The sequence below is a fragment of the Chaetura pelagica genome, unplaced genomic scaffold, assembly GCF_000747805.2.
Source record: "Chaetura pelagica isolate M959 unplaced genomic scaffold, ChaPel_1.0 scaffold20, whole genome shotgun sequence".
NCBI lineage: Eukaryota > Metazoa > Chordata > Aves > Apodiformes > Apodidae > Chaetura > Chaetura pelagica.
Window position 1 is genome coordinate 1,302,303 of NW_009951958.1, and position 27,906 is coordinate 1,330,208.

At 37.4% G+C, this 27,906-nt stretch overlaps 1 protein-coding gene across 3 annotated transcripts; it reads left to right on the plus strand.

The window, feature by feature from the left end:
• Positions 1-1,966: 1,966 nt before the first annotated feature.
• FXR1 (fragile X mental retardation, autosomal homolog 1) lies at positions 1,967-27,548 on the plus strand. Of its 3 annotated transcripts, XM_009999321.1 has the most exons (17): positions 1,967-2,015; positions 6,018-6,111; positions 7,023-7,094; positions 8,375-8,523; positions 8,881-8,974; positions 9,823-9,939; positions 10,039-10,209; positions 15,219-15,297; positions 17,512-17,621; positions 18,511-18,597; positions 19,300-19,357; positions 19,445-19,507; positions 21,134-21,337; positions 22,027-22,227; positions 23,034-23,114; positions 25,575-25,666; positions 26,529-27,548. In XM_009999321.1, the coding sequence occupies exons 3-17, from the start codon at positions 7,080-7,082 to the stop codon at positions 26,697-26,699; spliced, it is 1,692 nt and encodes a 563-aa protein (XP_009997623.1). In that variant the 5' UTR covers positions 1,967-2,015; positions 6,018-6,111; positions 7,023-7,079; the 3' UTR covers positions 26,700-27,548. The 3 variants fall into 3 exon arrangements, with proteins under 3 accessions (XP_009997623.1, XP_009997609.1, XP_009997616.1); XM_009999307.1 differs by having other exon boundaries at positions 19,300-19,507; XM_009999314.1 differs by lacking the exon at positions 23,034-23,114.
• The last annotated feature ends 358 nt before the right edge of the window (positions 27,549-27,906 follow it).

Genomic DNA, 27,906 nt, shown 5'->3' on the forward strand with positions numbered 1-27,906 from the left:
AAATTAAATAATCCCCTTCCCCCATGTTGAATAGTGTAAGAGGACCCAATAACATAAATAAGAGGTAAAGCTCAGCTATGAAATAAAGCAGCATAACGTAGCAAGAGCAATACTGAGTCATAAACTCTTGGAATGCAGATAAATGGCTGTCCATAGTAGGGAGTTGAAGCTTTTTCTGTTCATAAGTTGTCATTTGGCAGAATGTTGGACTGCATGAACTTTTGGTGCACAGTGCTACAACTTGAGTGTTTTGTGTCTGGGTAGAGTTTGAATTAATTGTAGTAGAACAACTTCTGCTTCCTGCACTTCACACCATGTTAATTCGTTCACATGTTGGGATGTGTTTATAGGGGACATTGGTAGCATAAATTTAGTAGACGTTCTGCTTTAACTCTGTTCTTAGCCAACACATATTTCAAGAAGTAACATTTTGTGAGATCTTTGCATCTTTAAACAGATATAACTTCAGTGTTCCTGTTCAGTTCATCTATCCAGAACCTTCATTGAAAGGGAAAGTCCCTGATGATGAGTGTATTGTATTGCCAGCTGTTTCAGTTGCTTACCTTTCAAAGATGGAGATTTGCCTTCCTTCCCTTACAGTGGCAGGATGGCCTTTGCAAGCATTTATTTTATAAGGAACACACTAGGTGGTTCAACGAGGTGATTTCTTTGGTATCTGGTGACCTGCTTTGTTCAGAGTTACCAGTGTGCTTTCTGCCAGAGCCAGTATTCTGTGTTGCTGGCTGGTTTTGAGTAGAGCTCAGGGAGCCGGAAAGCAGGTTTTGAGCAAGTGACTTCACATTTTTGCCCAAATATGAATTCAGGTAAAAGGAGATGTGTTTATATAGGACCTTTGCAGCCAACTGTCAGCATGGGCTCCTTCACTGTCATTTTGTTGAGGGATCTCCCATATCAAAATTTGTTTTTCCCTGAGCTGACACATAATACCACTGTGGGTGAGTTGCTCCTTGCTTAGTTGATATGTTCTTCATCCTCCCCAGTTGGCAGTTTCTTAAGTGGATATAATCCATTCAGCAGATTTCCTGGAACTTCTCTTAACATAGCTGTGCAATTCTTACTCCTTTAAAACTAGGGGTTCCTCCTTGACCTCCTGTACTTGGGCAAATACTGGGCTATAGCAAACGCAGGAGTAGTTTGAAAGATTTTGTCCCTTTCTCTGCTTTTTTTGCATTGTGCCTGCCTGACTTAACCCAGAGATGTAGGAACTCTATTTCTGCATGGATACTTAAGTACAGTTGTATCTGCCAGGTCATTCTTTGTCTTTATGCCCCCTAAAGAAGCCCGTTGTTTTTCAAAAGAAAGAAAAAGAAGATTTCTCCTTAGTTGTTCCTGAGATCATAACAATGTGACACAAAAAAATGTTACTGTTTTCCTGTGAGGTCCTACAGGTATTTGGCCTTCTACAGTCCACAATTTCATGCTTGAAAGGCCATACCAGAACTGGCTCTATGGCAGCTTGTGTTGCCAAATTTTACCCAAATATGCTGCCATACCTTCTGAAGGACAATTGTTTGGCATTCAGTTTTGGGTTGATAAGAACACCTTTAAAGCAAACGGTGCTTGGCACAGCTATTTGACATTGTAGTGTGAGTTATACTAATTGGCCTGGGTCTGGTTCTGTCACATATTTTTCCTGTCAAACAGTTTTGCACACCTATAGATAAAACAATGTCTGATACATGTCTGATAGTTTTCAGTTGTAAATGTGTTGGTCTGATCTGAGCAGTCATTTGAAACAATCTCTGTGCAGAGTACTTCTTGGAATAGCCAACTGAGAATATTATTAACCTCATGTGAACAGTGGGATCACGTCCTGGAACTTCCTAAGTTGGAACTGTATTAGTAGTGGTGGTCTGTTGGGCTTAGTTCCAGGCTGTATTGAAATGGCTGCCTTACTTTGATTACATATGCCTCCTTATAACAAAAATATTTTTATTTTAGGGATTTATCAAAGATGTTCATGAGGACTCGCTCACAGTTGTATTTGAAAACAAGTAAGTATTTTCTTAAAACATAGTAACAACCTAACATTGAAAATATTCGTTTCGTGGTTTTGGTGTTGTTTTCTATTTGTTTGTTTTGACATTAAGAGGAAGATTTCATTACTTCTAGAAGTACAGTCTTACTACTCTGTTCAGTCTCCATAAACTATTTTCTTGAATGCTGGATCAGAATTCAGCTCATTGGTTAGTCCACTGCATGTTTTTGGTATCTTTAGTATTGTTTGTGACAGCCAAATTTAATTAAAATAATAGTCAGTGTCCTGATACTCTTACACTAAAGCAGAAAAAGATGGAAAATACCAGAGTACTTCTATTAAATAAGCAAGTCTCTGTATGTCTAAACTGAAGAGTGACCAGTGTTCTCAACCGGAGAGAAATAGATAGAAGTTTCCTGACAATGAAGTTTCCTGACAGTGATTGATTTTCCTTTTTAACTATTAAGGAAATAAATATATGTACATATCCAGTCTAAATACCCTATTTTTTAAAGTGAAAAAAAGTGCAAATCTGCAGGAAGTTATCCATGAGGCCCTTTTCATTTAGTACCTAAACACAGCAGTGCTACTAGGGACTTGCAGCGGCGAGTCAAAGATAATCTATGGAATGATAAAGTTCAAATGAATACTTGTTGTTCAGCCTTCAGACTGATAACACCTTGGATTACTTGGGAGACTCCAAGGCTAATTTTAAGATATTCTGGGAGCTTCATCCTCTTCCCTATTTCCCTTGCAGTAGCTAGATGGAAATCCTAAAACTCTGTCAGCTTTTGATGTGAAAATTGTTACTAAACTCTGCGAGCACCAACCTGTAGATTAGCCTTTGAGCCTTTCTATAATAAAGAATTCTGGCTAATAAAGGTAATACTAGAGAGCATGTAAATGTCTTTATAAATGGTATTTTGTAGTCCTGTATATGTAATCCTAGAGTGTGTATGTGTATCCTACATACATGTATAGGTGTATTGTGTATACATATATACAAGTGTATAAAAATTAATTCTAGGAGGTAGAATGAAGTAATCTTAGGGTTTACCCTGCAAAGTCCAGTGTTTTTTACTTGGCAGCTTGTGTTTTATAGCCCTTCTTTTATGACAAATAGTTAGAAGATGAAGTGGCAACCATAACTACCACTTACTGTGGTGGTTATGGGAGTTGTTACTGTCTCCTGGGTACCCCCGCCCCAAAACCCAACAAACAGAAAAAAACAATTGGGTCCTTCATCCTATCCATGATCTGAGGAAATGTGACATCCTTAGTTTTGTATTAACATCCATATCACTTCTGTTTATGCTTTGAAGGCAAAGAGCCTTCTATCTTACACTTTCATTTCAGAAGCGGAGTGAGCTAGAGGAAGTGCCTGTGGTCCCCAGCAGGAGTCTAATTGTTGGCAAACACATCTCCAGTGTTTAGTATCCATGTGTTTTACAGAAAGTCTGGCAGCAGCAGCAGTGTTTCAAAAAGGATGGGCTACAATATATGTCAAGTGTGTTGTTGACAAAAAACAGATATTAGCTGGAAGTGTGTATACAATTCTAGTCAAATTATTCTGTGATGTAAATCTGGTAAATTATTACCCTTTTTAGAGAGTTAAATTCATAAGGGCTTTAGTAGAATCAAAATTGGCAAGGGTGTCCTGTCCTGAATACATCATTCTGTTGTGATAGTCATCAGTGCTAACAAAGTAAACGCATCTACTCCACTAAAGGGAGTCTGAATTGTCAGGTTGTAGTTCCTGCTATTATTAACCAGTCTATCTACAGCTATTGTAAGGTTCCCAAAGTTGGTGTACTAGCACAGAATGTTAATGAAGATTTTGTGGCTGTAGCAATAATTAATCTCTGGGCAGATATATTTGAGTCTTTTAAGAAATGTTTTTTTGGAGATAAGGAGGCAGAGAATGAACACAGAAGCTTCAGGAGCTAGAAACTTTTATTACCCTATAAGAGAGAAAATTGGATCTTGAGGTGCAGTTCCATAGGGGCTGATTGGTGTTTGAAGCAGCCACATTGAAAGAAAGACTTCTCCATTGAAAGAAGCATGCACCTCCCTTTTCTGTAATTTGTGCCAGGCATTTGGGATAATCCTTTTGACGATTATGAGTCAGTTTTGGACTTTTAGCCATCAAAACTTTGCTCATATTCTGGGAACTGAGTCTTCTGTGTGGTTTTCAGCTATTTTAATAAAAAATACCAAAACATGTTGCAGCTGATAGGGGTAAGTCATAATTGGCCTGTGTGCTTGTTGTTGATGGAGCTGGTTGTGATGATTAGAGTCAGAACCAAAATTAGCCTAATGCAGCTTCAGGTGGATTTTATTGAAGATACAAGGCGTCTCTAATAGTAGCATCTCATTATGGACACTTTATAACTTTCTGTAAGCTTCCATTTGCTAGATCCTGTAACTACAAGGCACAGCTGAAATTCTCAAGAAGACTTCAGCAGCTCATTTGAGTTTGCAGCATTTTTGGTTCTGTTGTTCAGTTGTGTTTGTTATGCTCATAGTGTTTCTAAACAGAAGTTAAGTTTTATATGTCCTGTGATGTAGGGCATAGTATTGATATTTGCCTTTGCATCTGTGAGGGTAATAAGTTCATACAGGTGGGGAGGGGAAGGAAAAATCCAGAACCTAAGTTTAATGACTCTTACAGTTGCAACAAGGGCAATTGGATTGCAGGTGATGTTTTGCTAGCCCCCTTCACCGTATCTGCCAAACAGAATGGGACTTAAATAAATTGTTGAATCAAAATGCCTTCCAACTTCAACAAAAGCTATGCATAATCTTCATGTGTTTTACTTGATTTCCAAGGTTTCACTATAGTTAAAAATAAAGTGTATAGTCATGGCTAGAGCAAAACCATATGAGTACCTCCCGTCTTCATTACATGAGGTACTTGAGCATAAGCTCTGTTTCCAGATAAATCCAGTAATGTATTTGTTGTGCAGAAAGTTGTAAAGTGCCCTCAGCTCTTAATACTGAGACTTGTTGTACTAACATAGGCTGCTCTTTCTGCATGTTTTAGAAGTAAGCAAAAAACAAAAGATTTGCAGTAATTTTAGCTGACATAAGTTGGTTCTGGATCCTGTCTGTATCTGATATGACCTTTGGTTGTGATGGACTTAAATTAGGGACATGCTTTGACAGATGTTGTCAAAGTCCTTCTCATAGTCTAACTTAATAAGATTTTTGGTTGTGGTTTTTCCCCTGGTTTTATTTCAGCCTGTATAGAGGGTCTTCAGTTGGGTTTCTGACTAGAACGAGTGAGGAACAGCTGATAGTGTTATGAGACTTCCGGAGCAGAAGGAAAAGGAATTTCAGGATAACACAGGATGCAAACTGCTCTGGTAGTCTTAATAAAATGCACCCAAAAGATAACACTTCTACAAGTAAAATGTTTTTTAGATCGAGCTAAGATAAAATAACTAGTCTTTCTGTACAACAAGGTAAACGTTTAATTTTATATGCCTGGTAGCAATTTGTATTGGTAAGCAGATGTAAAAGTATGTTTTGACCTGAACACTTATTAGGAAGTGTTAACAAGATTGTAGGTAGAAATAAGTTCTTTTAATGCTCAGAGTCAGATTTTCTGGGAACACTTTAAAAATCAGTTGTGAGCAATTGAAGTGTTAAGTATGAGGTGAAGAAGTGGTGGACTGCAAAAATGAGCTTATATCTGTATAAATGCAGAAATGTAAGTACATTGTGTAATAATCTTTCGCTGGGGTTTTACGAAAGACATTTAGTGAACACAATCAAGTTACATTTTCAGCTAATGTAAAAATGGTTTTGTCATTAGATATGTTCCCAGATAACTATTTTTGTCTTGACAGGATTATTTTGTTTTTTTGCTTGTAAGGTTTGCTTTCTAGCAGTGAAGAAACAGACTTGATGATATGAAAAGAGTGAGTTTTAACTAAACTCAAGAGTTCTAAAAATGAAAACAAGAAAACAACAGGAAAAATCTAGAAATAATGTGTAATGTCTCTTCAACTTTCAGTTGGCAACCAGAGCGCCAGGTACCCTTTAATGAAGTCAGATTACCACCACCCCCTGATATCAAGAAAGAAATTGGTGAAGGAGATGAAGTGGAGGTGAGTGTATCCTAATGAACTGTCCTGATGAATGAACTATCAGTTAGGTGTGTGTATACATCATGATACATCACTGTCCACTCAAGGCAGCAGTGGTGATTGTAATTACACCACCAAAGTGAAGATTTAAAATGGTGCATTTAAAATGGTGTCTCCAAGAATGGATTTTTTTGCTTTCAGTGAAGCTGAAATTTTATATTTTTCATGGAAACACCAATGGAACTTTCTCTGAAACTTAAAATAGCTAAAAATGTTTCAGAATTAGAAACAAAACTGAGTAGTTGTTTTGTTTTTTTTTATCTGGAATGCAACTGCTGTAAATGTTTTCATATGGAGATGTAATAACAATCTTATGATAACGAGTTTTAACCTAGTTAAAATACGTGGTACAGTCTGGTAAGAAATTGTATGAGTTATACTGTTTTACAGAGAAAAACTGGTAATTAGAAGCGATGTATTAAGCCAGGAAACTAAAAGATGCGTGTTCTGTTCCCAGCTCATTGTAGCATATTTAGTAATTTAGTAATTAGTTTAACTTCTGCTTCATTTCGGTAGTCTTGGGTATATCAGATAAGCCAAAGACAAAACAAAAATCTTAATTGTGGAGTTAGTTCTCTGTGTGGACTTCCAGTGTGAAGACAATGCTTGAATTTAGTGAGGAATTGCCCCTGAATTAGCATTAGGCCAAGGTTCAATCTTCATTTAGCAGTTTATATTGAATTCTCAGAAATGTATGCACAGCCCTTGTCGTGCAAAACAACAAAAATTTGTGCAAGAAGCATGTTCCTCAATTTATACAAAAATTTCCTGTAGAATACTGTTCAATTTTAATGAAAATTAGGAAAATTAGGTTGTTCTTTCTTGATATGTCTGTATGTGCTTTCAGTGTTTCTTACTATTTTCACTTTCAGGTTTATTCTAGAGCAAATGACCAAGAACCCTGTGGCTGGTGGCTGGCAAAAGTTCGAATGATGAAAGGAGAGGTAAATTATTTTAAAAACTAATGATTTCACATTGTTATACTAAATACAGTAAATATGAAAGGTCTTTGTGATGAAAAATATATGAATAAAGTACTACAAACACAAAACATGACAAAACAGAATTGTAAGTTGAGATCACTTTGGAATGGTGCATGCTCTGTTACATAGCTGAGTGTTGTGTTTTTATAGCTGGACAGTAACTCTCATTAGTCATTTAGTTGCTTGGAGAGCTGTATACACAAAAAAGAACAGGACTTCTAACAAACCTACTTTCTGAATTAAACTATGTGCTAAAAATTAAGTAAAGCAGTACACTTCATCTATGGTTGAAGTCCATTTATATGCCTTAAAACCAGCGTGCTGTAGCTACCCATGCATGTTGCAGTGGGCTTTTTTTCATGTATGTCTTTCTGCTGAGTGTAGGGGAAAGACACTGGTTGGTTTGCTTTTACATATGTCAGTATTTTGACATGTCAAACATATGTTGACTTTTAAAAGACTTGCAGCTACAAAGTAACACATAGATTCAGAGAGTTGTCTGGTTAGTGTTTATTTTTCATTATTATCACTTAGCTTGTTTCAAAGCAGCTTTGTATGATTAAGACTTAAATTGGAAAATAGTGTGTAGAGCACTGTATTGCAACCTTAGTGATTTACTTTTTTGTAATACTTGAGTAAATTGTGTATGTTGGCAAAAACAGATATTAGTTTTGAGGGAGGAAAAAAAGAAAGTACTGCTGTGCTCCCAAATTGCAAGTAGATGGAAGGCTCCATCCCTAACACCAAGCCAGGCTTTGCAGATACTGTCCACACAAGCTTCTTTGTGCTTGAACATGTTGGCTGGAAGCATAGGAGAGGATTATGAGTAGCTGCTAAATCTTCTTATATCACTGCCCTTCCTAAATTTGAGATAGTGTGTATCAAAAATATTACATCTTTATTTTCCTTTTGATCCTCCATGATTGACAGGTAGTTTGCCCATTATTGGGTATTTTCTTGAATTAGACCTCCTGTAATATGGGCATGAGAAAAAACAAATATGCTTTTGTGTGGGACTGAAATTATGCTGATGATGTGCCCTGACTTTGCTGAGGTGTCAGATGGATACTGAAGTATGTCTAGCCTCATTTTTGTAGAATTGTAACATCATATCAACTCAGATACACTTCTTAGTTTATATATTCATAGTTTGTATGTTCTTGGTAATACTGGTAATGTTATCATGTCTTTGTTGTACCTTATTGAAGTTACCATTTCAAACAAATCAATTTCTTCCACAGTTTTATGTCATTGAATATGCTGCTTGTGATGCCACTTACAATGAAATTGTCACTTACGAACGACTCCGACCTGTGAATCAAAATAAAACTGTCAAAAAGAACACCTTTTTCAAGTGCACCGTGGATGTTCCTGAAGATCTGAGAGATGCGTGAGTAGCTCTGCACACTTGTAGGCATTTACTGTATTTGAAGAGGGGGGGAAAACCCTATTTGGGTTATATTTTAGAGGCCAATTTACATGTCCATGAAGAACCTTAAGGATGGTTATAGCTGCAGCAGCTGCTTCAGAAACTGGATCCCTGCTGAGCTTTTGGGGTGAGAACAGAAAGCAGGTTTTGAAATGGCAGCTTCAGGAGAAACAAGCTTTGGCACCATGTTAGGTAGAATGGGGATTTTCCAGTTTCTGAACACTTGCTATAATCTATGGACATACTCTTGGGTTTCTGATCATGGTATCAAAGGTTCTGCTTTGATGCAGCTTCTTGAAATAATAATTGTCTCCTTAGGTGTGCTAATGAAAATGCACATAAAGATTTCAAGAAAGCTGTGGGAGCGTGTCGAATTTTTTATCATGCTGAAACTGCTCAATTAATAATACTGGTAAGTGATTATTTCTGTGAAAATGTTGCATGAATTTTCAATATATTATTTATGGGAAGTATACAGCCAGCTGTATATTTGTATGGAAAATGGTCAAGCTAAGTAAATTGAGAGATATAATGTAACTAGATGTGTTTTAGTTTAATCTTTGGGTGTTGGCCTGTATTTCACTGCATTCAGCCTAAATTTAGGAGCAGCTTTCAGTCTTCTTGTGAGGATTTTTGTCATCCACAGCTGAGTGCCATTTCACTGATGTGTGCAGATGGATCAAAGCTAACTAGCTTACTGTGCTCTGGAGCAGTAGATTTCCCCTGTACTTTATTACATTGTGCAATTTGACCTACAGCTGGGTTTCCACATGAAGAACTTCACCTCTTCAGTATAACCATTAAGGAAATGTTCATTTAGATGTTTTGGTCACAGTTTTCTCTTATTACGTGGTCTCTTCCCAGCATTAGTTTCTCTTCACAAGTCTTCCTTTGTATTATCCACTGGAACCTCACTGTCCAGAATTGTTTTCCCTTCATGTTTCCTTAGCTCTGTCATTCAGACAGACAAGTTATTACATGGTAGAATGATACTTATCTGGGGAGCATCAGGGTGAAGAAGTTTCTGTGTACATCCAGCAGCAAAATGTTTAGTGTAAAATATGCTGTGAGTGAGAACAGAAAATGGTTGATTTTGCAGATTGGTGCTGAATTTGTCATTCTTTGTTTTAAGGAAGACTAATATCCATGCAAGTACTGGAAATTTATATCATGCTTATGATTTGGTTTAAATAGGTTCCTGATTTATCCTTTAAATGTGGATTTGGTTAAAGAGTTAAATGTCTTCCTTCTCTTTTGTAGTCTGCCAGTGAAGCAACAGTGAAGAGAGTGAATATACTGAGTGACATGCACTTGCGCAGCATTCGTACCAAACTTATGCTTATGTCAAGAAATGAAGAAGCTACAAAACACTTAGAAGTAAGCCACAGCTTGTAGTTCTTGTTGCTTGAAACTGAGCATGTAACTGTGCATTACACTGAGTGCATGTGAATGAATCTTACTTTGTTTCCCTTTCAGTGCACAAAGCAGCTTGCTGCAGCATTTCATGAGGAATTTGTAGTCAGAGAAGATTTAATGGGACTTGCTATAGGAACACATGGCAGTAACATACAACAAGCCAGAAAGGTTCCAGGAGTTACTGCAATTGAACTTGAGGAGGATACTGGTACTTTCAGAATCTATGGAGAGGTAAGGGAGGAGCTTGGTATGAATCTGATAAGTATTTTCACTCTACATCTGCTTTTCGGGTGGTGAGAGCTGTACCCAGAACTGAGATCTGGAAATATGCATGTTCACACTGTGCTATGTGTATTGAAATACAACACTTCGTTGCGGTGGTGACCTCCACGAGATGTGTTCTGTCTTAGTCGGTCCCTGGACTGGTGCACAAGTTCTGTGATTGTGTTGTACCTCTTGCTCAACCTGAGAGAAGAATCTTCTGCTGCTATTTTGCTAGATCAGGTTTTTTTTCACTACAAGCTGCATATGCTGTTCTTGTTGGTTCTCCCCCTTCTGCTTTCTAGTTTAAGCTCCAGGGACCTTGCCAAATGTGTTAAAGCATGTATCTGCTGCTTTTAGCTGTTTTTTGGCAGCTTATGCTGGTTGTGGCAAAATAATGCTGGGTTGCTCCAAGTTAACTCCATATGTGTTACTCTGTAACTGATGTACTTTTAACTCTCTCAAGTGCCTTGAAATATAGCTGGTCTTTGGACCAGAACAGTGATCCGTTCAGTAGGGAGAAGAGTAGTGACAAGGGTGCCACTGTCACCAGAGTCCTGTCAGAAAATTTCTTGAGGTTTTTTGTCCCTTGTCACCACTCTACAGGTGCAGTAACACCCAAGTCTCTTGTGTTACAAATTTATAAATCCTTGATTGTGTGCTGTTTCAGGAAGCTGTGGTCTTGAATTAAGCTGCATGCAAGTCAGGAGTAGAACCTGGTTGTGATCCAGGAGTCATATGATGATGATATTGCTGAGGGTAGAACAAACTTCTGTATTCTTTAGTATCTCTGAAGTTTTCTATCCTTTTTTGAAAACTGTAAACACTTCCATGTTACCAAGGTGGCATCAAATCCTTCTTTGACATAGTACTACCAGTAAATCATATACCACTATTCATTAAGAAGAACTGGACAAGCTAAATGCAGCAGAACGTGTAGTGTATTGTAGTTTCCATCTCTTTAACATGAATGATGTCATGCTGAAACTTGTGGAAAGGTTATGACTGTCACCAGCCTCTTACAGTAGTGCACAGCAATGATTATAAATACCAGATGCCTCCTAAGTAAAAATGCCTTTAGACACATCCAGGCTTCTCCTTCCTGGAAGTGATAGCTGCTTCTAAAAAAGCCAGGAAACCAAAGTATTCCGTGTAACAAGGCTGTTGGCACCTGGGTAGCCTTGTATACTCTTTTTGCCTCTTTTCAGCTGAAGTCAAGCAGCCAGGCCCTAGTGGCTGAATGCACGAGCAGACAATTTTAGGCTGAGATGTGTGAGAGAAGTGATCCAGCATCCTTGACATTGTAGTCAGGGGCTGAGAGTCTTCCATTGTGAATGTTCTGCATACAGATAAAAGTTCAATGTTCCTTGGCCAGAATCTTTGAGGCAAGGAAGAGGTAGATAAATTTTAAATAAATGATAAGGATGATCAGGATGGAAGCTGAACTGTATGGGATGCTGTTGATGCTTTTTCTCTGTCTGGTCAAGACCACTTTGGTTCTTTTGATCCTTCCCCTTCTGCCTGAATTGCTGCTTGTGATACCTATTATGGAGACCACAATACTGTGAACTTCAGAGCTTGGACAGTGAGTCCTTACTTTTGCAATCTTCTGCTTCCCCAGAAAGTTAGAGCCTTATCAGAAACAGAAAAGCTCCTCTTAGACCTCAATTACTGGCAAAACTCAGTTGCATTCCTATCTTGTGCTATTTTTAACGTTTGAGATTCTTCCCTCTTACATGTTTTTTTTAAGATACTTAACCATGTGATAACAGTCCCTTTAGACAGAAGGTTAGGAAGAACCTAACTATACCAGCTTTTTAGGAGTCTGTTTCTACTTGTTTTCCTGTTGGTTTCCCCTTGGAACTCTCAGTAGCTCAGTTCCATTTGAACTAGGAGACTTAATCTTTTATTTTCCTGAAAAAAGATTTGTATCATGATGGAAAGAGCCTGTCATGACTTAGGAGGACTTTGTTCTTATCTGCATGGGGATAAGGCTTTTCAAATTATTCCCAGAGTTAGTTTTAGGGAAGGTCTAAAAGAGCAGCAAGACTTTGGAGAATTTTCAAAACCTTGTTTCCGGAACTGGCGTGAGGCTCCTGGGACAGATCCACTGTTTACAACAGGAGTGCACTCCTCTAGCCTGTAGCCACTAGATCTGTGTTAGTGACTGTTACAAAACATTTTCCCTAAAATATGCAGCCATGCAGTCCTTTTTTCACACTGGTTTAGAACTTTTCTGCTGCAAATATGGTAGATAGAAGGCTGAGATTAGAGAAATACCCTGTATTTAGCCTTTCTATTGAAAGACTGTTCAAGCAACATGGATGTGAAGTAGCCAGAGCATGAATAGATGTATTGATTGCAGTTCAAAGTTAGAAAGGTAGTTACTAGTAACTGGAATTCTTTGGGGTCTCTAATCCATGCACACACAAATTTTTAGAGAGAGAGAAATTACTTTTCAGGATTACTAACTGCAAGGAACTGAGAATACATTGTCCCAATCAGCTTTGTAAGCTATGTCAGGTTGGGGTATGAGTGAGTCACATGGGTTGTACTTCCACAGAAATTGAGCACTTGTGGCAAAGTGCTGATATGCTGTGGGTGCACTGAAGAGCTGCAGTTAATGGCAGTTGTTGATTTTCTTATCCTGACTCTGTTTCTGTGAAAGCAATTACTGTTCCTTCATCTTTATTTGGGGAAAAGATTGATAAACATACCTCTGAGCAGGACATTGTGAGCTCTCATTATTTGTGGAGTTCATTGAAGGTGAAAAATAACTTCTGTGTGTTGACGTTTGTATCATGTTAGCAGTTGCTTTGAGTATTCAGCATAGCCAATGACTTTCTCTTCATCTATTTTCCATGCTTTATTGCTTGTTTCATTATCCTGAAATCCAATTTGCCCATGTTTCTCTTGCAATCATGGTGGTCTCTGCCAGAAGTAGAGGTTTTAATTTTTTTGTTCTTCTGGGTCTTCTGTAATTTATTTGAAAGATACAGGAGCAGGTAGTTGTCTTATTTCATGTGTTGCCTAAAAAAAAGACAGATGAATGGGCTAAGGCATTAAGTGCAAAATGGAAACTGTACTCAAAAGCTGACTGGATGCTGATACTTATTCCTTAATTCTGCGCTTTTGCTGTTGCTGATTTGAAGCTGTTTCTCATTTCAGCACCTGTATAGTCTCAATTAACTGTCAACTTCTATCATTTAATAATAAAGCTGTAAGAGCACATTTATGGGAGTTCTGTCCACTAACCAATTACATTGTCCTACCATGTAAAACGTAGATGAACCGTGGCCAGAAACCCACATTGTGGAAGGACAGTGCCTTGGTGGTAGTATTGTTTGCAATGTAGAGGTGATACAGGATGAGGACAGATTCGTTGGTTTCAGACACCATTTAAGCCATCATGGTTGGGTTCAGTTTGCATTAGTGTAATGCATCTGCAGTTATGGGAGTTTGTTTGAAGGTGCATATTATTCAGCCTTAGTTTCCTGTCAGGCATAAAGGAGAGAAACAGAAGAATTTTTGTAGAGAAACAGAAAATTTCCTACCTGTAACCAGTTTTGAACAGGCTGTCTATGTGTTGTGTCTGTACACCCTGGTGCCTTCCTGAACTGCTGCTGCTCCTTTGACTCCGGTTTCCCTGATCACTGCCAAATTCCCCTGTTGAGCACTGTGCTCCGAACATAACCTCTGAGCCTTTCTGCAGAGGCACCCTTTCCTGGAGATACAAGTGGGTTGTGTGTGTGTGCACACCCAGAGGAGTAGCTGCTGTTATGGTTTTGGTAGCATTTTATCCACTGTGGGTTACTGTGTATTTGCAAACAGTACTTGCTATTAACATTTGCCTGCAAACTGAATCTATTGGTTACAAGAGGTTCTGTGACTATTTTTGTTGTTTTCTATCTGTTCTCTTGAATGTTGAGTAAGAGAGCAGAAATTATATAGAGGAGAGAACTTTAATTGCTGTTTATTTAGGCTGTTCTGAAAAATCAGCACAGTGTTCTTATGGAGAAGACTGTAAAGCCATTTACTGCTTAGAGTGAGCCTGTAAAGTTCTGTAGAGAGATTGCCATTGAACATGAAATGTCTTTAATTTTATCAGGTTATGTAATCTTTAAATACTGTCAAGACACAAATGAGTCTAAAATCTGTTTTCTCCTTCCCCATTTTTCCACATGTGGTGCTCTGTGAAATGTCATGGGGTACTGCACATAAATGATGTTAAAATCAGATTTATATTACTGATTATATCAACAGTAGTGCAGTTCCTGTGGAGAAAAACTGGATGCTTCCAAGGCAGTCTAGAGGAAAATGCAGAGGTTAAATTATAAATTTATGGCTTGCCCATCTAATCTTAGCCATGCAACTGCTCATTCACTGCAACATCAGATGAAATGAGATGCATGATCCAAAGTTATTTTAATGTAGTACTCTTGTAAGCTGAAGTTCTATTAATGCTGGTAGGACATCTTTCAAAATTATTTTTTTTCAGTACAGAATCTCTGTGATAATGATTAAATTGATTTTTTTAATACGTGGATTCTAGATTTGAAAATTGTGTCTTGATGTCCTGGTTTGAGCCAGGATAAAGCCAGTGGACTTTGGAGAAAAATAATATAATGCTGGTGTTCCCCAATTAATGTCTACCAGAAACTGCTTCAAGATGCATCTGTTAAGTATTTTACGTCTGAGGTTTAGTCGTTATGTGTTGCAGAGTTTATTTTTAAATGTCTTAAAATAGTATGGAAAATGTTGTTACATTAATTACTGATGCTTTGTGTTGCTACTGAATTTTGTTTCTGGGCATTTTACTCAATTATTTCTTCAACATTTAGTTCAAAGCTGGAGTAATCTTACCTCTGTTCCTCTTGTTTTGAAAATGTTTGTTTAGAAGACTTGCAGCTGGTACTACAGGTTTTATTTTTAACATACTATATTCACAAATAACCTCAATTTTCTAAATTCATTTCTAGACTGCTGAAGCAGTAAAAAAGGCTAGAAGTTACCTGGAATTTGTGGAGGATTTTATTCAAGTTCCCAGAAATCTTGTTGGTATGTAATACTGCTAAAACTTGAAAACGTGGAGAAAGGGAGCCTAATTAGCACAACTGCAAAGATTTAGATGCCAGTACTATATTTGATTTCTCCATTTAAGTGGGAAGTGAATAATCTTTTAAAACTATACGTATTAGGGAATTAGGAAGAAATTCTATATATTATTCATGTATACTACCTTCTTAGGATTTTAATGCTTAAAATTATTTTATGACAGACTTGTAGTATCTAATTGCAATATTTGAAGTTCAGGTTCTAGTAAAAAAATTTGTTGCTACATTGACTACTTCAAAGTGCTGAAACTAAATTCTAAAATTTAATATGGGAGTACTACACTTGTGTTGCAAGAGTGATGCAAGATGTGTCATGCTACTGCTCCCTTCAGGGTTCAGACTTGTTAGAGGTGGTGGTTGCTGGTGTTGAGCTGCTGTGTAAATGGCAGTGCTTGGCTGTCTCATCCTGAGGCTGCAAATGGACATTTTTCCATTTTTCAGTTTTGTGAAGGTGTAGCTTCCCAAACCTTGTAAATGCATATTATGGCAGCTTCTGTGTCACAGGCTGTGTCAAGCTGGGGTTAATCTCTGTTCCCCTTCAAGAGAAAAACGTGTCTTTCCCCAGTCCAGTCTTCACAGGGTACTCCTTTCATTTCCCTTGTTCTGCTCCTCTTAGCGTGCTTGTTGTGCTCTCCCAGTCTGGAAGCTTCCTCATCTGCATTCCCAGCTCACAGGCAGTGCAAGTATGAAGGCTTTGTCAGGGGCTGCAGGTGGTGTACCTGATTCAGCAGCAGTTTAGATGATCCAAAGCAGAAATTAAAAGCTGTTCTTTAAACTCCTGTGGTGTTGGGCTTAGAGCTTACATATTATAACCTATGTATTTAAAGACTTCATGTACAAAGTCCTAAAAAACTTCTTCCAAGGCTTTATAACTTGACCAAAGTGTAGTGTTTGGGGATTTGTTGTTTGTTCAGTTATTTTTAATAGGGCCTTTGCAAATTATGTACCTAATGTCGGCTAATGATTCTCTCATCTCCCAAATGTTAAAGCTTGTTTTAAAATTCAGATCGTTTGCTAGTTTGTACAAGAGAGCAGATGCCATCTACTTAACTGCCAGTTTTGGCAACTTGAAGCTCTTTGGCACTGAGGACTTTTCCCTGGATATTGACTAATGATTATCTATAGAGAAATGCCTACCACTGTAATGACTGTGGTTTATTTTAGTAGTGGTAACAGGATCACTATGCAAAATGAAATTCTAGGTATACAAAATTATTATCTGTATCATGCTTTTTAAAGATGGAAACTTTAAAAAAACAAAACAAAACCAAAAAAAACAAGCCACAACCCTGAAAGGGTTGAAGATGAGGAAACAATTTTTAATGCTTTTTGCACTTTGTGTCATGTTTATATCAGGAAGTTTCTTAGGAACAACTCTGCCACATACTGTTGTCTGTTACACCCACTTTTTTCAGAGGTTCTACTTTCCTTTACTCATAATTTAAACATGAATGTATTTAATTGCCAGATATTTGTCACTGGGATAGAGAAATATTTCTGCATAACTTTAAGGAAGAGCTAAAATGATTAAGCAAGAGAGCAAACTATTAATTTTGAGATTTAAAAAGAAAAGTTCTGAAGAACTGTTTGGTTTAGACCCCACACATGATCTCAAAATAAAGTTTTTAAGGTAATACAGGAAGTACAGGTAGTACTCATATTTGTTGTAAAGGCAAAATTCATTTTCATAAAACAATTACAGGACAATTACTTTTTTTTTAAGAGGATCCCAACAAACATGTATTGTATATACCTGTCAAAAATACAAGAAAGATTGAGGGTACATGTGGAGCCAGGGGTTTAAAATAATTTTGATATGTAAATTTAAGAGGCATTTGCAAAACTCTTGTGCAGTTTTACTCTTAGTCTGGTCCTATTTGAAACCTGTATGTAGTGGTCATCTTCATCAATACTTGTCATTCTGTGCATATGTATGTAGGTTGGCTTGGGAAGTTTTCACCTCTTCTCTCACAGTGTGAGGTTTTCTTAGGGGTTTTTTGGTACCTCTTTGAAGTAGGAGAAAACTTTGAAACAAAGCAAATGGTAAAGGAGAGTCAGGTGGTTGTTACAGTTATGCTATACATAACTTAAAGTATGAAGAAACCCTTTAAAATATTTTGCACATGGGTTCAAAATTAACCATTCTTGCCCTCTGAAGGAAAAGTTATTGGAAAAAATGGAAAAGTGATTCAGGAGATTGTAGACAAGTCTGGAGTCGTCAGGGTGAGAATTGAAGGAGATAATGAAAATAAACTCCCCCGTGAAGATGTAAGTACTTCATTCTTTCTTCCTATGATCGGGTTTTTATTTTCAAAACCAGCAATGTAGAATCTTTTAAAAAGAGCATGTAGGAAAAGAGATGCAGAAGGTGAGAATTTCAGGGGCATGACTCAAATTAGTTCAAGTCCTACCTTACAGCATTAGAAAGGCATCACTGCTTCATCTCTGTATCATTCTCCAGTTTATAAACACAGTCTTCATGGCCCATGCACCCTTTTTTTATTCATGGCCAACCTGTAATAGTGGTGATGTCCATGTCACAAAAACAGGGTGTCTGTGATAGGGGTAGTTTTCTAGGATAGATGCTTATGAATATTTAACAAAGCCAGTTTATAACTTTTTTGGCGTTTTAGAGATTCTGAAGTTTTTTCAGACTGGCATCTTGCAGTAAATTTTATATGAAACAATTCAAGAAAGGTTTTTTGCTATTGAAGCAAGACTTTTTTGTAAAATCTTTCTCCCGTATGTACTTTAATTTGGGATAGTGTTAATAGTGTTTGCATGTTTAAAATATATGAGAACATAAGATGTTATATTCTAAAGCTGCTTCACCTTTTAAAGTTGGTTTAATGCTTCTGCACACCTACTGTGATGAACACACAGCAGTTGTGTTGAGGGTGGGGGGGTAATAAAAATACTGTCAAGTTACCTTAACCTGAAGAATAGGTTGTTGAGAAAGCTGAAGTACCTAACATATAAAGCCCCTATTTTTGCCACAGTTTGAGCTAGTGCATCCATGCGGTGCAAGATCCGGTTGCTGTCTTGCTTGTTTCTCTCACTTTTGTAATTTAAACAATTTTTTTTTAATAATTTAAACAGCATTGTTTAGTTGATATGGCTCTTCCTGAAAATAAGATTTGACATTTTGTTTCTGTAGGGAATGGTACCGTTTGTATTTGTTGGTACTAAAGAAAGCATTGGAAATGTCCAAGTTCTTTTAGAATACCACATCGCCTATCTAAAGGTAAGTGTGTTTCAGAAGGAGTCTTGAATTGTTTGAAGTAACAGAATTCTTGAGCAACAGCTTTGGTGAGATTTTCAGTTGATAAACTGTACCTCTAAATATTAGGATTTAAGGTTTGGTGCCTTCACCCTACCCCTTGCCCGGTGGTGTTATGGAGGCCTTCAAATACTTATAGGCAATAAGTATTGTTGGTGTTGGAGGACTGGACAGTAAACACTGGTTTATGTGGCAGCTAATGTTCTGCCGTTCTGAGTTTGAAGCTCTGTTGGGATAGGATGGAATTTCTAGTTGTAACACAGTGTAATACTGCGTCATGTTAGAACAATTATCCATTTAGATTAGTTGGATTTACATGGAGTTGTGGTGTTTACCTAACGGAAAAAAATAAATTAATTGGAATCATGTAACTTTTTCAGTTTTCTTTTTTTTAAAAAAAAGTGATTAGGAAATGTGGTAAAGTGTAGTTAATCAAGGTAGTAATAGATCACCATGCTGGAAGACTGTTTCTAAGGGAGGTTTTAGATTTCTTCCCCAGAGATGGCAGAACCCTTAGTTGAATTTCGTTATTTGCAGTTACTTTGAAGTTGGTGCTAACTCTCCTACAGCAATGCTAGTCTTTACAATGACTGGACAGATGATGGCATTTTGTGAGGAGTTAAAACATTTCTTTGTCATCCATTTTTTTTGTTTCCTTTTATGTAGGAGGTAGAACAGCTAAGGTTGGAAAGGCTCCAGATTGATGAACAGTTGCGCCAGATTGGTATGGGTTTCAGACCTTCTTCTGCTAGAGTTCCTGAGAAAGAGAAGGGTTACACCACTGACGAGAGCACCCTCTCCTCAGTGCAAGGCTCCAGATCCTACAGCGGCAGAGGGAGAGGCCGCAGGGGCCCCAATTACACATCTGGTTACGGTCAGTTTGCTTGAACGTTTATGCAGCATATCCACAGTGTGCTTTAGAATCCATTAACTGTCTCTAGATTTCTTTGTGTTCATTGTAGTTGTGTGAAGGCAGGGTTGAAAAATCAGAATTGCCATTTTATATTTTTACATAGATCAAAGCACTTAATTAGATTTACATTCTTGTTGAAGTTTTAAATTGAGAAAATTAACAAGCTGAACTCTGGTAAGATCTTGTCCTTCAGCAGTAGTAGTTACATCCTACAGTGCTGGGGAAGAGCTACAGATGGACACTCTTCAGGAGACACAAGTAAGAGAATAAATTGAAGATCGAATTAGAGAAAAATTGTTTATCTGATCATGGCTGCCTTACAAATGTATTTTTGAAAACACAAATAATTTAAAATTGAGACAGCACAAAATTCTGTTTTTTGGGATTTTTTTGTTGTTTTTTTTTTTTCAGTTTGGTCAGGAACTAAAACTAACTGGATTTGTTTGCAGTGTAGTGAGATATGCTGATGTCTTTTTAAATGAACAAGCAACTGCTGTTCAAGTCCCTAGAGGAGTGCGCATCCCCTTTTCATTCAGCAGCTCCTGAAATGGAGACTGACTGCATTTGAATATGGGTGTATTTCACAAAGAAACATAGGTGCTCCTCTCAACAGAAAAAAATGTATCTGTTCAATACAGTAAGTTACTCTTTATCATTTACATGTTACTGTTATAAAATCATACAAGTTCTTGATTTTTACAGTCTTTCACTGACTGTAGCTTCCAGGATCATCAGGAACATGCCATGTTGGTCAGGTTGATCCTAATGGTAATGCTAATGTTTGTAACTTCCTTCTTTATGGTTTCCCAATGAACTGTTTGACTAAGCTGTAATGAAAGTTGTTCGATTTGTTTATGTTTATCACCGACTTTGATTTATGAAGCTTCCCTTTCCCCAAAAATAGCAAGAATTGCATCTTAGAACCGTATGAGTCTAAATTTCTTTATTCTAGAATGGTTAGTAGGGAATGTTCCTGGATGCTTAAAATGGTAGATGTTGAATTTTTAAGTAGTAAAAAGCTGTGTGGGTTTGGTAGCTCAGAGACAGTGGGACATAATGGACAGTATTTAATATAAACAGTTAAATTGTTCAAGCAGCATTACAACAGCAAGAAGAGGTTGCTTAGCAACCACCTTCAGCTATAAAGTTGTCCTTGGGAATTTCAGAGAAGTTGCCTAGAAACTGCACCAAATGCCTGCAGTGTATACACAAAGAGAGGAAATACTCCTTAATCCTTGATTTATCTGTGTACATAAATTACAGTTTTGGTAATCTTGAGTCCTTATTTTGCATGTCATTGCAAAAAAAAAACTTAGGTTGAGAATCTTAAGCATAGGTAATTTATGCTCAGTATTTTATATGTGCATACCTTTTTATATTTTATAAATTAATACATATAAATACATTTGTATTATTTTATAAACATATAATAATATATTTAATTATTATATTTATACATTTCTGTGTAAAATGTGTGTATATATTAACTAGCTATGCTGGTTGAAAGACTTTTGTGAGAATCTGAAACCAGAATATAATCCCAAATTCCATACTCATTTCCAATTTTCTTTTCCTTCTTGTGCAAAGGTACAAACTCTGAGCTCTCTAATCCCTCTGAAACAGAATCTGAGAGAAAAGATGAACTTAGTGACTGGTCCTTGGCAGGAGAAGATGACAGAGAAAGCAGACAGCAGCGTGATAATAGGCGACGTCCTGGAGGACGAGGACGTAGTGTATCTGGAGGCCGTGGGCGTGGTGGACCTCGTGGTGGCAAGTCATCCATTAGCTCTGGTACTGTGTTTGAAGTGTATTTGGAATTTAGGTTTTGTTCCTGACAGTTTTCTGTATAATCTCTTCTTATTTTAAATGCTCCATTTTTACATTTACATTTTCATGCACTGGGATGTCAGTAGAGTTGTGTGATAGTTTCTTGTCATGCAGTATGGTGTTAGATTTGTATTTTCTGCTTATGACGATCTTCATTTCCTTCCTCTACCACACACACAATAATGGTATCATCAAAGTTGAGAAATCTTTGGCATGTTCCCTGTGGCTGCCTTCCAAGTTACGCTTGTGTTTAGCTGCAGAACGAGAGAAGAAATTTCAGAATGGAAGTTAGTAAATGTTTTATCAGAATTTGACTCTGCTAGTTGATAACATTTCATTTGTGTCAGAAGTACCATGCTGCTATGAAGTCAAGGCTGTATTTTACATGTTTAGCAGTTTTGAGTAAAATGTCACCTTGAAAATCTTTGTGATGAAAGAATACAAGTGCCTGCTGTGGTGCCTCAGAGGACTTAACTGTTGGGTTAGAGTCAGAAGAATCAGTATGGAATCATGGTTACCATAGTTCTGTGTACTACACCTTTTCTTAAGCTTGCTTTCATATTGTGAAACTTCCAAACGCAGATGTAAGTCAGCCTGGAAATGAAATTATATGCAAAGACAGCATCTTAGATGCAAACTTTTTGTTTGTTCAGTGCTCAAAGATCCAGACAGCAACCCTTACAGCTTGCTGGATAACACAGAGTCAGACCAGACAGTGGATACGGATGCTAGTGAATCTCACCACAGCAGTAACCGCCGCAGGAGGTCACGCCGGCGAAGGACCGATGAGGATGCTGTTCTTATGGATGGAATGACAGAGTCTGATACAGCTTCTGTTAATGAGAATGGTTTAGGTATGTAAACAGTTGGGTGATTGTCCCAGGACAAATGTGTTGTCCATGTAAGTGTAGTGAAGCACTTGTTCATTTTTGTTAACATGGACAACACATTTGTCCTGGAAGTGTAGTGAAGCACTTGTTCATTTTTGTTAGTGACGAATCATTGTTCTGTTAAAGTTTGCTGTCTGATTAAAGAAGGACTCCTTCCGTGGCTCTGCCATGAAATCTGTTTACTGAGCTCCACTAGTATTTTCATGTCTCTTTTGTAAAAATACTTGTCAGACAGAGACACCAAAGACTAAGTTGTTGTTTGCCATTAGTTCTGCTCTTTGATAGAAATGGTGCTGTTGGATCAGCCTTCTGTTTTCTCCTTGCTAACCTCAGTCTCGGTGCAGGGAAGCTACTTCAGTAGCTGTTCAAGTGAACAAGCTGTCTCTACCCAGCTTTTGCTTAAGTGCTTCCCCTCAGTAAATTTTTTTGATACTCACTGAGACAAGAATATAATTTCTTGCTTAATAATGTGGAAAAAAAAGTTCTTTCTTGGTTTATGTGGCTGAAATTTGACACATGGTTACTTATTTAATAAATGAAATCTGAGGTCATTAAGCATATGCCTAAATGTTTTAATGAGCCAAGAGCAAAGAAGTAAAATTAGCTTTTGCATTATTATGTATGCTTTCAGTATTCTGTTTTTCTTTCAGCCTGTCTTACTTAGCCTGTCTCTTTAACAGAAGCAATTTTAAATGCCCCATGCTGAAACTGCTGAAGAATTTATTTATTTTATCGTCAGAAATAGTTCATGGTAAACTTTGCAATTGCAGATGATAGTGACAAAAAACCCCAGCGACGCAATCGTAGCCGCAGGCGTCGCTTCAGGGGTCAGGCAGAAGATAGACAGCCAGGTAATTCGAGTGGAGCTGTGGGTAATCTCAGGTCAAAAGCATGAGAGAATGTTGTGTCTGCTGTTTTACATAGAGCTGCATAATGTCAAAAGGTTACTCAATAACTAATAAGACTACTAGATAAAGATGAAAGATTTTCTTCTACTAGGAGAACTTATACAAGTTCTTAATCTGCCTAATGAAACTAATTTATAATGTCTAACTTTTTGCTTGGACATACAAGTTGTGCTTCTGATCCAATTCTCATTGAAGTCAACAGCCAGACTGCTGTTGAGTTCAGTGGTTCAGGGTCAAGAGCAGCGTGGACGTTAATGATCTGCACTCACTTGCATCTATGCACTTGCATTGAATGTGACACAACCTTTTCAGCACTGGCTGAGGGGCCCAGAGGTGGGCTGGTGGCAGGATGCGGGTGCCCTGGCAGAGCAGAGTGAGGGAGCTCACCTGGGCTCTGCCAGGCCCGTGCCCGTATCAAACTGCTGCTGCCAGTCCTCTGCTGCTGGGAGTATCTCCAAGTCAGCCACAAATTGAGGGTGGGAAGGAGGAGGATTTTAAATGAAATTGCATGTTTCCAGTTTTTCGTTGTGGCTTGTTGCATTTCTTTTGTGTGTACTAACACTTGAAATGTTAAAGGTGAACTAGCTGATTTTCAGTGTCATGCCCTACTTAGAAAACGCTTGTACATACATGGCTAAGGTAGAACAGAAGGGCTCCTAAAATGACAGGCTCAAAATTCCATCCATATTTGTCTTCTTTGTATCTGTGGTGTTCATACAGCATCTGATTAAGGAGAAAGATTTGTTGAGTTACACTAATTAAAATTTATGGGCAGGAAAAAAACCACAAATACTCCAAGCCCCTAAAATAAACCCCCTAAGTTAACCCATTACTTCTCAGCATTCTATTTTCATAACAGTGGTATGACTATAAATTAGAGGAAAAAATAAAAATTCATTTCAGCTTTTATTTCTAAGACACTAATTTCAGACAGCAGCATGAGGAGAAGTTAGTCATCTATACATCAGCAATGATTTTTTTTTTCTAAATCTGAGTATTCTGAGAACAAAACAAAATTTCCCAAACAAGATTTTCTTTTTTCCTGTTGATGTGTTTGTTCAAGATACCATTTTCAGTTTGCATAATAATATTTTTTAAAACAACAGCAAGAGCATTGGTAGCCAGTTATACTGTCTTTCTGGAAAATCTGCTAATAATTTAATCTCTTCATAAATACTTAGTGTATAGGGAGTGAAATTAAGACAGAAGGAACATCCCCTCCCCCATGTGCTAACAGTTTACTTCAGTGTTTTAGAAATTTGATTTACATTGTTAAAAGTTTTGGGCTCCTTCTACGTGTGTGAATATTAACAATTGGTGTCTCACACTGTCTGCATAAAACATGCTTCATCTTGACATCAGAGGAGCTGGATACAGACCTCATTTTAAAGAAGTAATTCTACTTGAGCAGAAACTCACTTGTCTTGACAATTATGCAAGAGCCCAATTGTAACAAGTCCAGTTACTGCCACAGAAAGTTCATGTGCTGTACTTCCTATTTTGATGCAGGTTTCAAGCACAATCAGTCCTAAATCCAGAAAAATAGTTCACCTGAATGCATGATATACTAAATATAATTGACTGTACTGTTCCATAGATAATGCTTGCCAACTCTAATGTGCTTATCAAAGATACGAGTGTTTATTTAAATCTGTAGTACCATGTATTCTAAAGATGGAATTAACTCCCCATCGGTGTGGTTACAAGAGGGTGGGATAAGACAAAACCAGGCTTATAAGAACATGTGCTGAGGTGTTAAGAAGAAAAGGTCAGAAAAGCCCTGGCTGGTACCCAGGAAGTGTAGCAGTAGCAGAGCAAACGTGGCTGTCCTGTTCTGAGCACATGCAGGCTCACACAGACCCTCTTCAATGTCTGCCCACACCACAGTTAACCCACCAGCCCCAGTTAACTCTGTGGATTGCAGTTGAGTTCTCCTGCCTGTTGCTTCCTGAAGTAACAAAGATTTGAATGCTGCTTTATCATAAGTGATCCCATACTCTGAACCTCCCCCAATTCTTCTCATATTTTTATTTCATTAGTGTGAAATTCTTTACTACTTAAGATAGTAGAACCCCATCAACAGTCTAGTTGAAAGAACCTGCAGACTGATCTCTTCAAACCCAGTACAGAAAGCCCTTGTTTTCCAATAAAATTTACAATTGGACTAAAATTACTTTTTTATTAATATTCTACCTTCAGATCAACATGTAACCACTGATTTAGTGAAAATTGTATTTAACAAAAACAAATTGATCCTTGCTAAGTGGTGATACCTGTAAGTGTGAAGGCCTTTTGTGAGGAGTTTCCCAGTTGTAGTGTGACTTGCAAACAAAAAGACTGTGAAGCTTAATGCTGAATTAGACTTCTGATGTGAGCATCACTGTAATTTTTTTCCTTGAACAGTAACAGTAGCTGATTATATATCACGAGCTGAATCACAAAGTAGACAAAGAAACCCTCCTAAGGAGACACTAGCCAAAACCAAGAAAGAAACGGTAAGATTTTCTTAAAATTTATGTTTTTTCTTGTTTCCTTGCAGCAAAACAGCGAAGGATGCTTTGTTTGGATCACTCTGATTTGACTACAGATGTGTTTTGAGTTCAAGAATAAATTATTAAAAGCAAAAATGGCTCAGAGTAAAAAGAACAGACATGAGCTTGTGGACTGTGATTGCAGACTTTAGTGACAAGTGTAATGCTCAAATTACATTTTTATGCATTTTAAAAGACTACACTTACTATTGTAGCATTATGTAATAAAATGTGAAAATTATCCATGAGTGAGTCTTGAGAACTAAGCCTGAAAACCTTATAAATATAGGTCACTAGGTAGAAAGTTGAGTGACTTCTCCAGACTATTATAGAAGGAATTAATGTTAGAAAGATTGTAATTTGAGATGTGGTCTCCTTAAAGGATCAGAGTGGCATTACGTAACATACTCATTGACATTGAACTTATTGCCACAAGTGATATTGGAGTTTAGGACAATAAGACGGATCCATTGCTATATATGATTAACAAAATCTAATCTTATAAGAGACTTTGAAAGGGATGTAAAACTCAGCTTTTTGGTCATATTCTTCATTGGCTTAGGCAAACTGAAATTGTGAAGTAAAACGTTCTGGGCATGCTGGGGTTTGCTGTTCCATGGCCACCCTGGCCTAATTTCCTCAGAGGTGTCTGATACAGAAGTTTTGTATAAGTGACAAGGTCAGTAATGGGATGTTGTGACAGGATACTGGCACAGACTAGACATGTTGCCTATTGCAAAGTCCCTGTGTGAGCCAGAGGGAATTGGATAACATTCTCTAGATTTCTGTGGAATTCTTACTGTTCTCTTGGTTTTGGTTTTCCAAGGCAAAAGACGCAATTGATGAAAACAGCCCTTCTGAAAAGGCAGTGAATGGTCCTGCTACAGCTTCTGGGGATGAGCCTTCTAAACTACAGCACAGTCCTGATGAAAAGAAAGTTACCGTTCAGGAGGATGGAAATAAACAGGAAGAAGCAGTGCTGAATGGTGTTTCATAAACTGAAGTTCCTAGTTTACAGTTCTTTTACATTACATTTAAAATAGTGCTTGTATAAGCTTGCCAAAGATAGAATATGGATCGCCAGTCTTGACACCGCACTTTCAGTTCCTCCATTTTGGAATACAGAAAGGGGAGGGATCCTGAAGAAATCATATGTTAAACATACTTTGACACCTACTGTGTTATAAATATATCATCAGATGTGCCTTGAGATAGTATATGTAACATTTAAATAAACAAAATTGCTGGCTATAGGAAATGTTATTTTGTTTTCAAAATACGGCAAAGATGTGAGGGGGATCCCTAACATAATACTCTTTATGAAAGCATTAGCTGCTTTTGTTACATTTTTAATAATATGCAACCACTTCTTCACCTGAGGAATACTAGAAAGAAATGCAGTCTAAAATATTTTGCACTGAAATGTAATTTCTCCATTAGTTTAGTCTGGAAACTGGTCTGTTTTAATACATGTTTTTTAAATGCTGTATGTAGAGGAAAAATCTGCAGACCACTGGAATACATTTGTTAAATTCTCATAATCTGCAGGGATACTGGGTGACATTGGCAGTGACTGTTCTACATTGAGGCTTTGTTTGGTTTATTTATTAAACTGTACAGTATTTAAAAATCAAACATAGCTTTAGTTAACACTAAGCTGAATTAGTCATGTCCATTAAGACATAACCTGAACTACTGAAAAGATCAATTTCCAGAAAGTTTATTCTGTATAAACTACATATGTTAGTCATTAGTAGAGTATTTTTATTTTTGTTTTGGTTGTTTGATGTGCAATATGTTTTTTTTTGTATGCTGGTAGTAAAAGAAAATAAACTTTGATCTTCCATCTGTTGACTGTTTCTATCAGAAATTTAAATTACTATTGACTTGAAGGTTTCAAGCTGTTGACACTAACAGTTGAACCTGACTGCAAGGCAGCTGGAACCTTTTAGTCTTTCCTAAGAGTTTGTAACATGCCAATCTTCCATTCTTAAAGGTGATGATGTATCAGTTAACAAGTCTAAAAACAGGCTTCTTGGCAAATAACTTGACTAACATATATAGGAATTCATGCAGATGTAGTTTTTGGTGGAGAGGTTAGAAGCATAATGTATCCATCTTTTCAGGCACATGAGCAGGAGCAATGCCCTACGTTCTGTGGTCCTGCTCTGACAAGAGTGTTGGACTCGGGTCATCATCGCCAG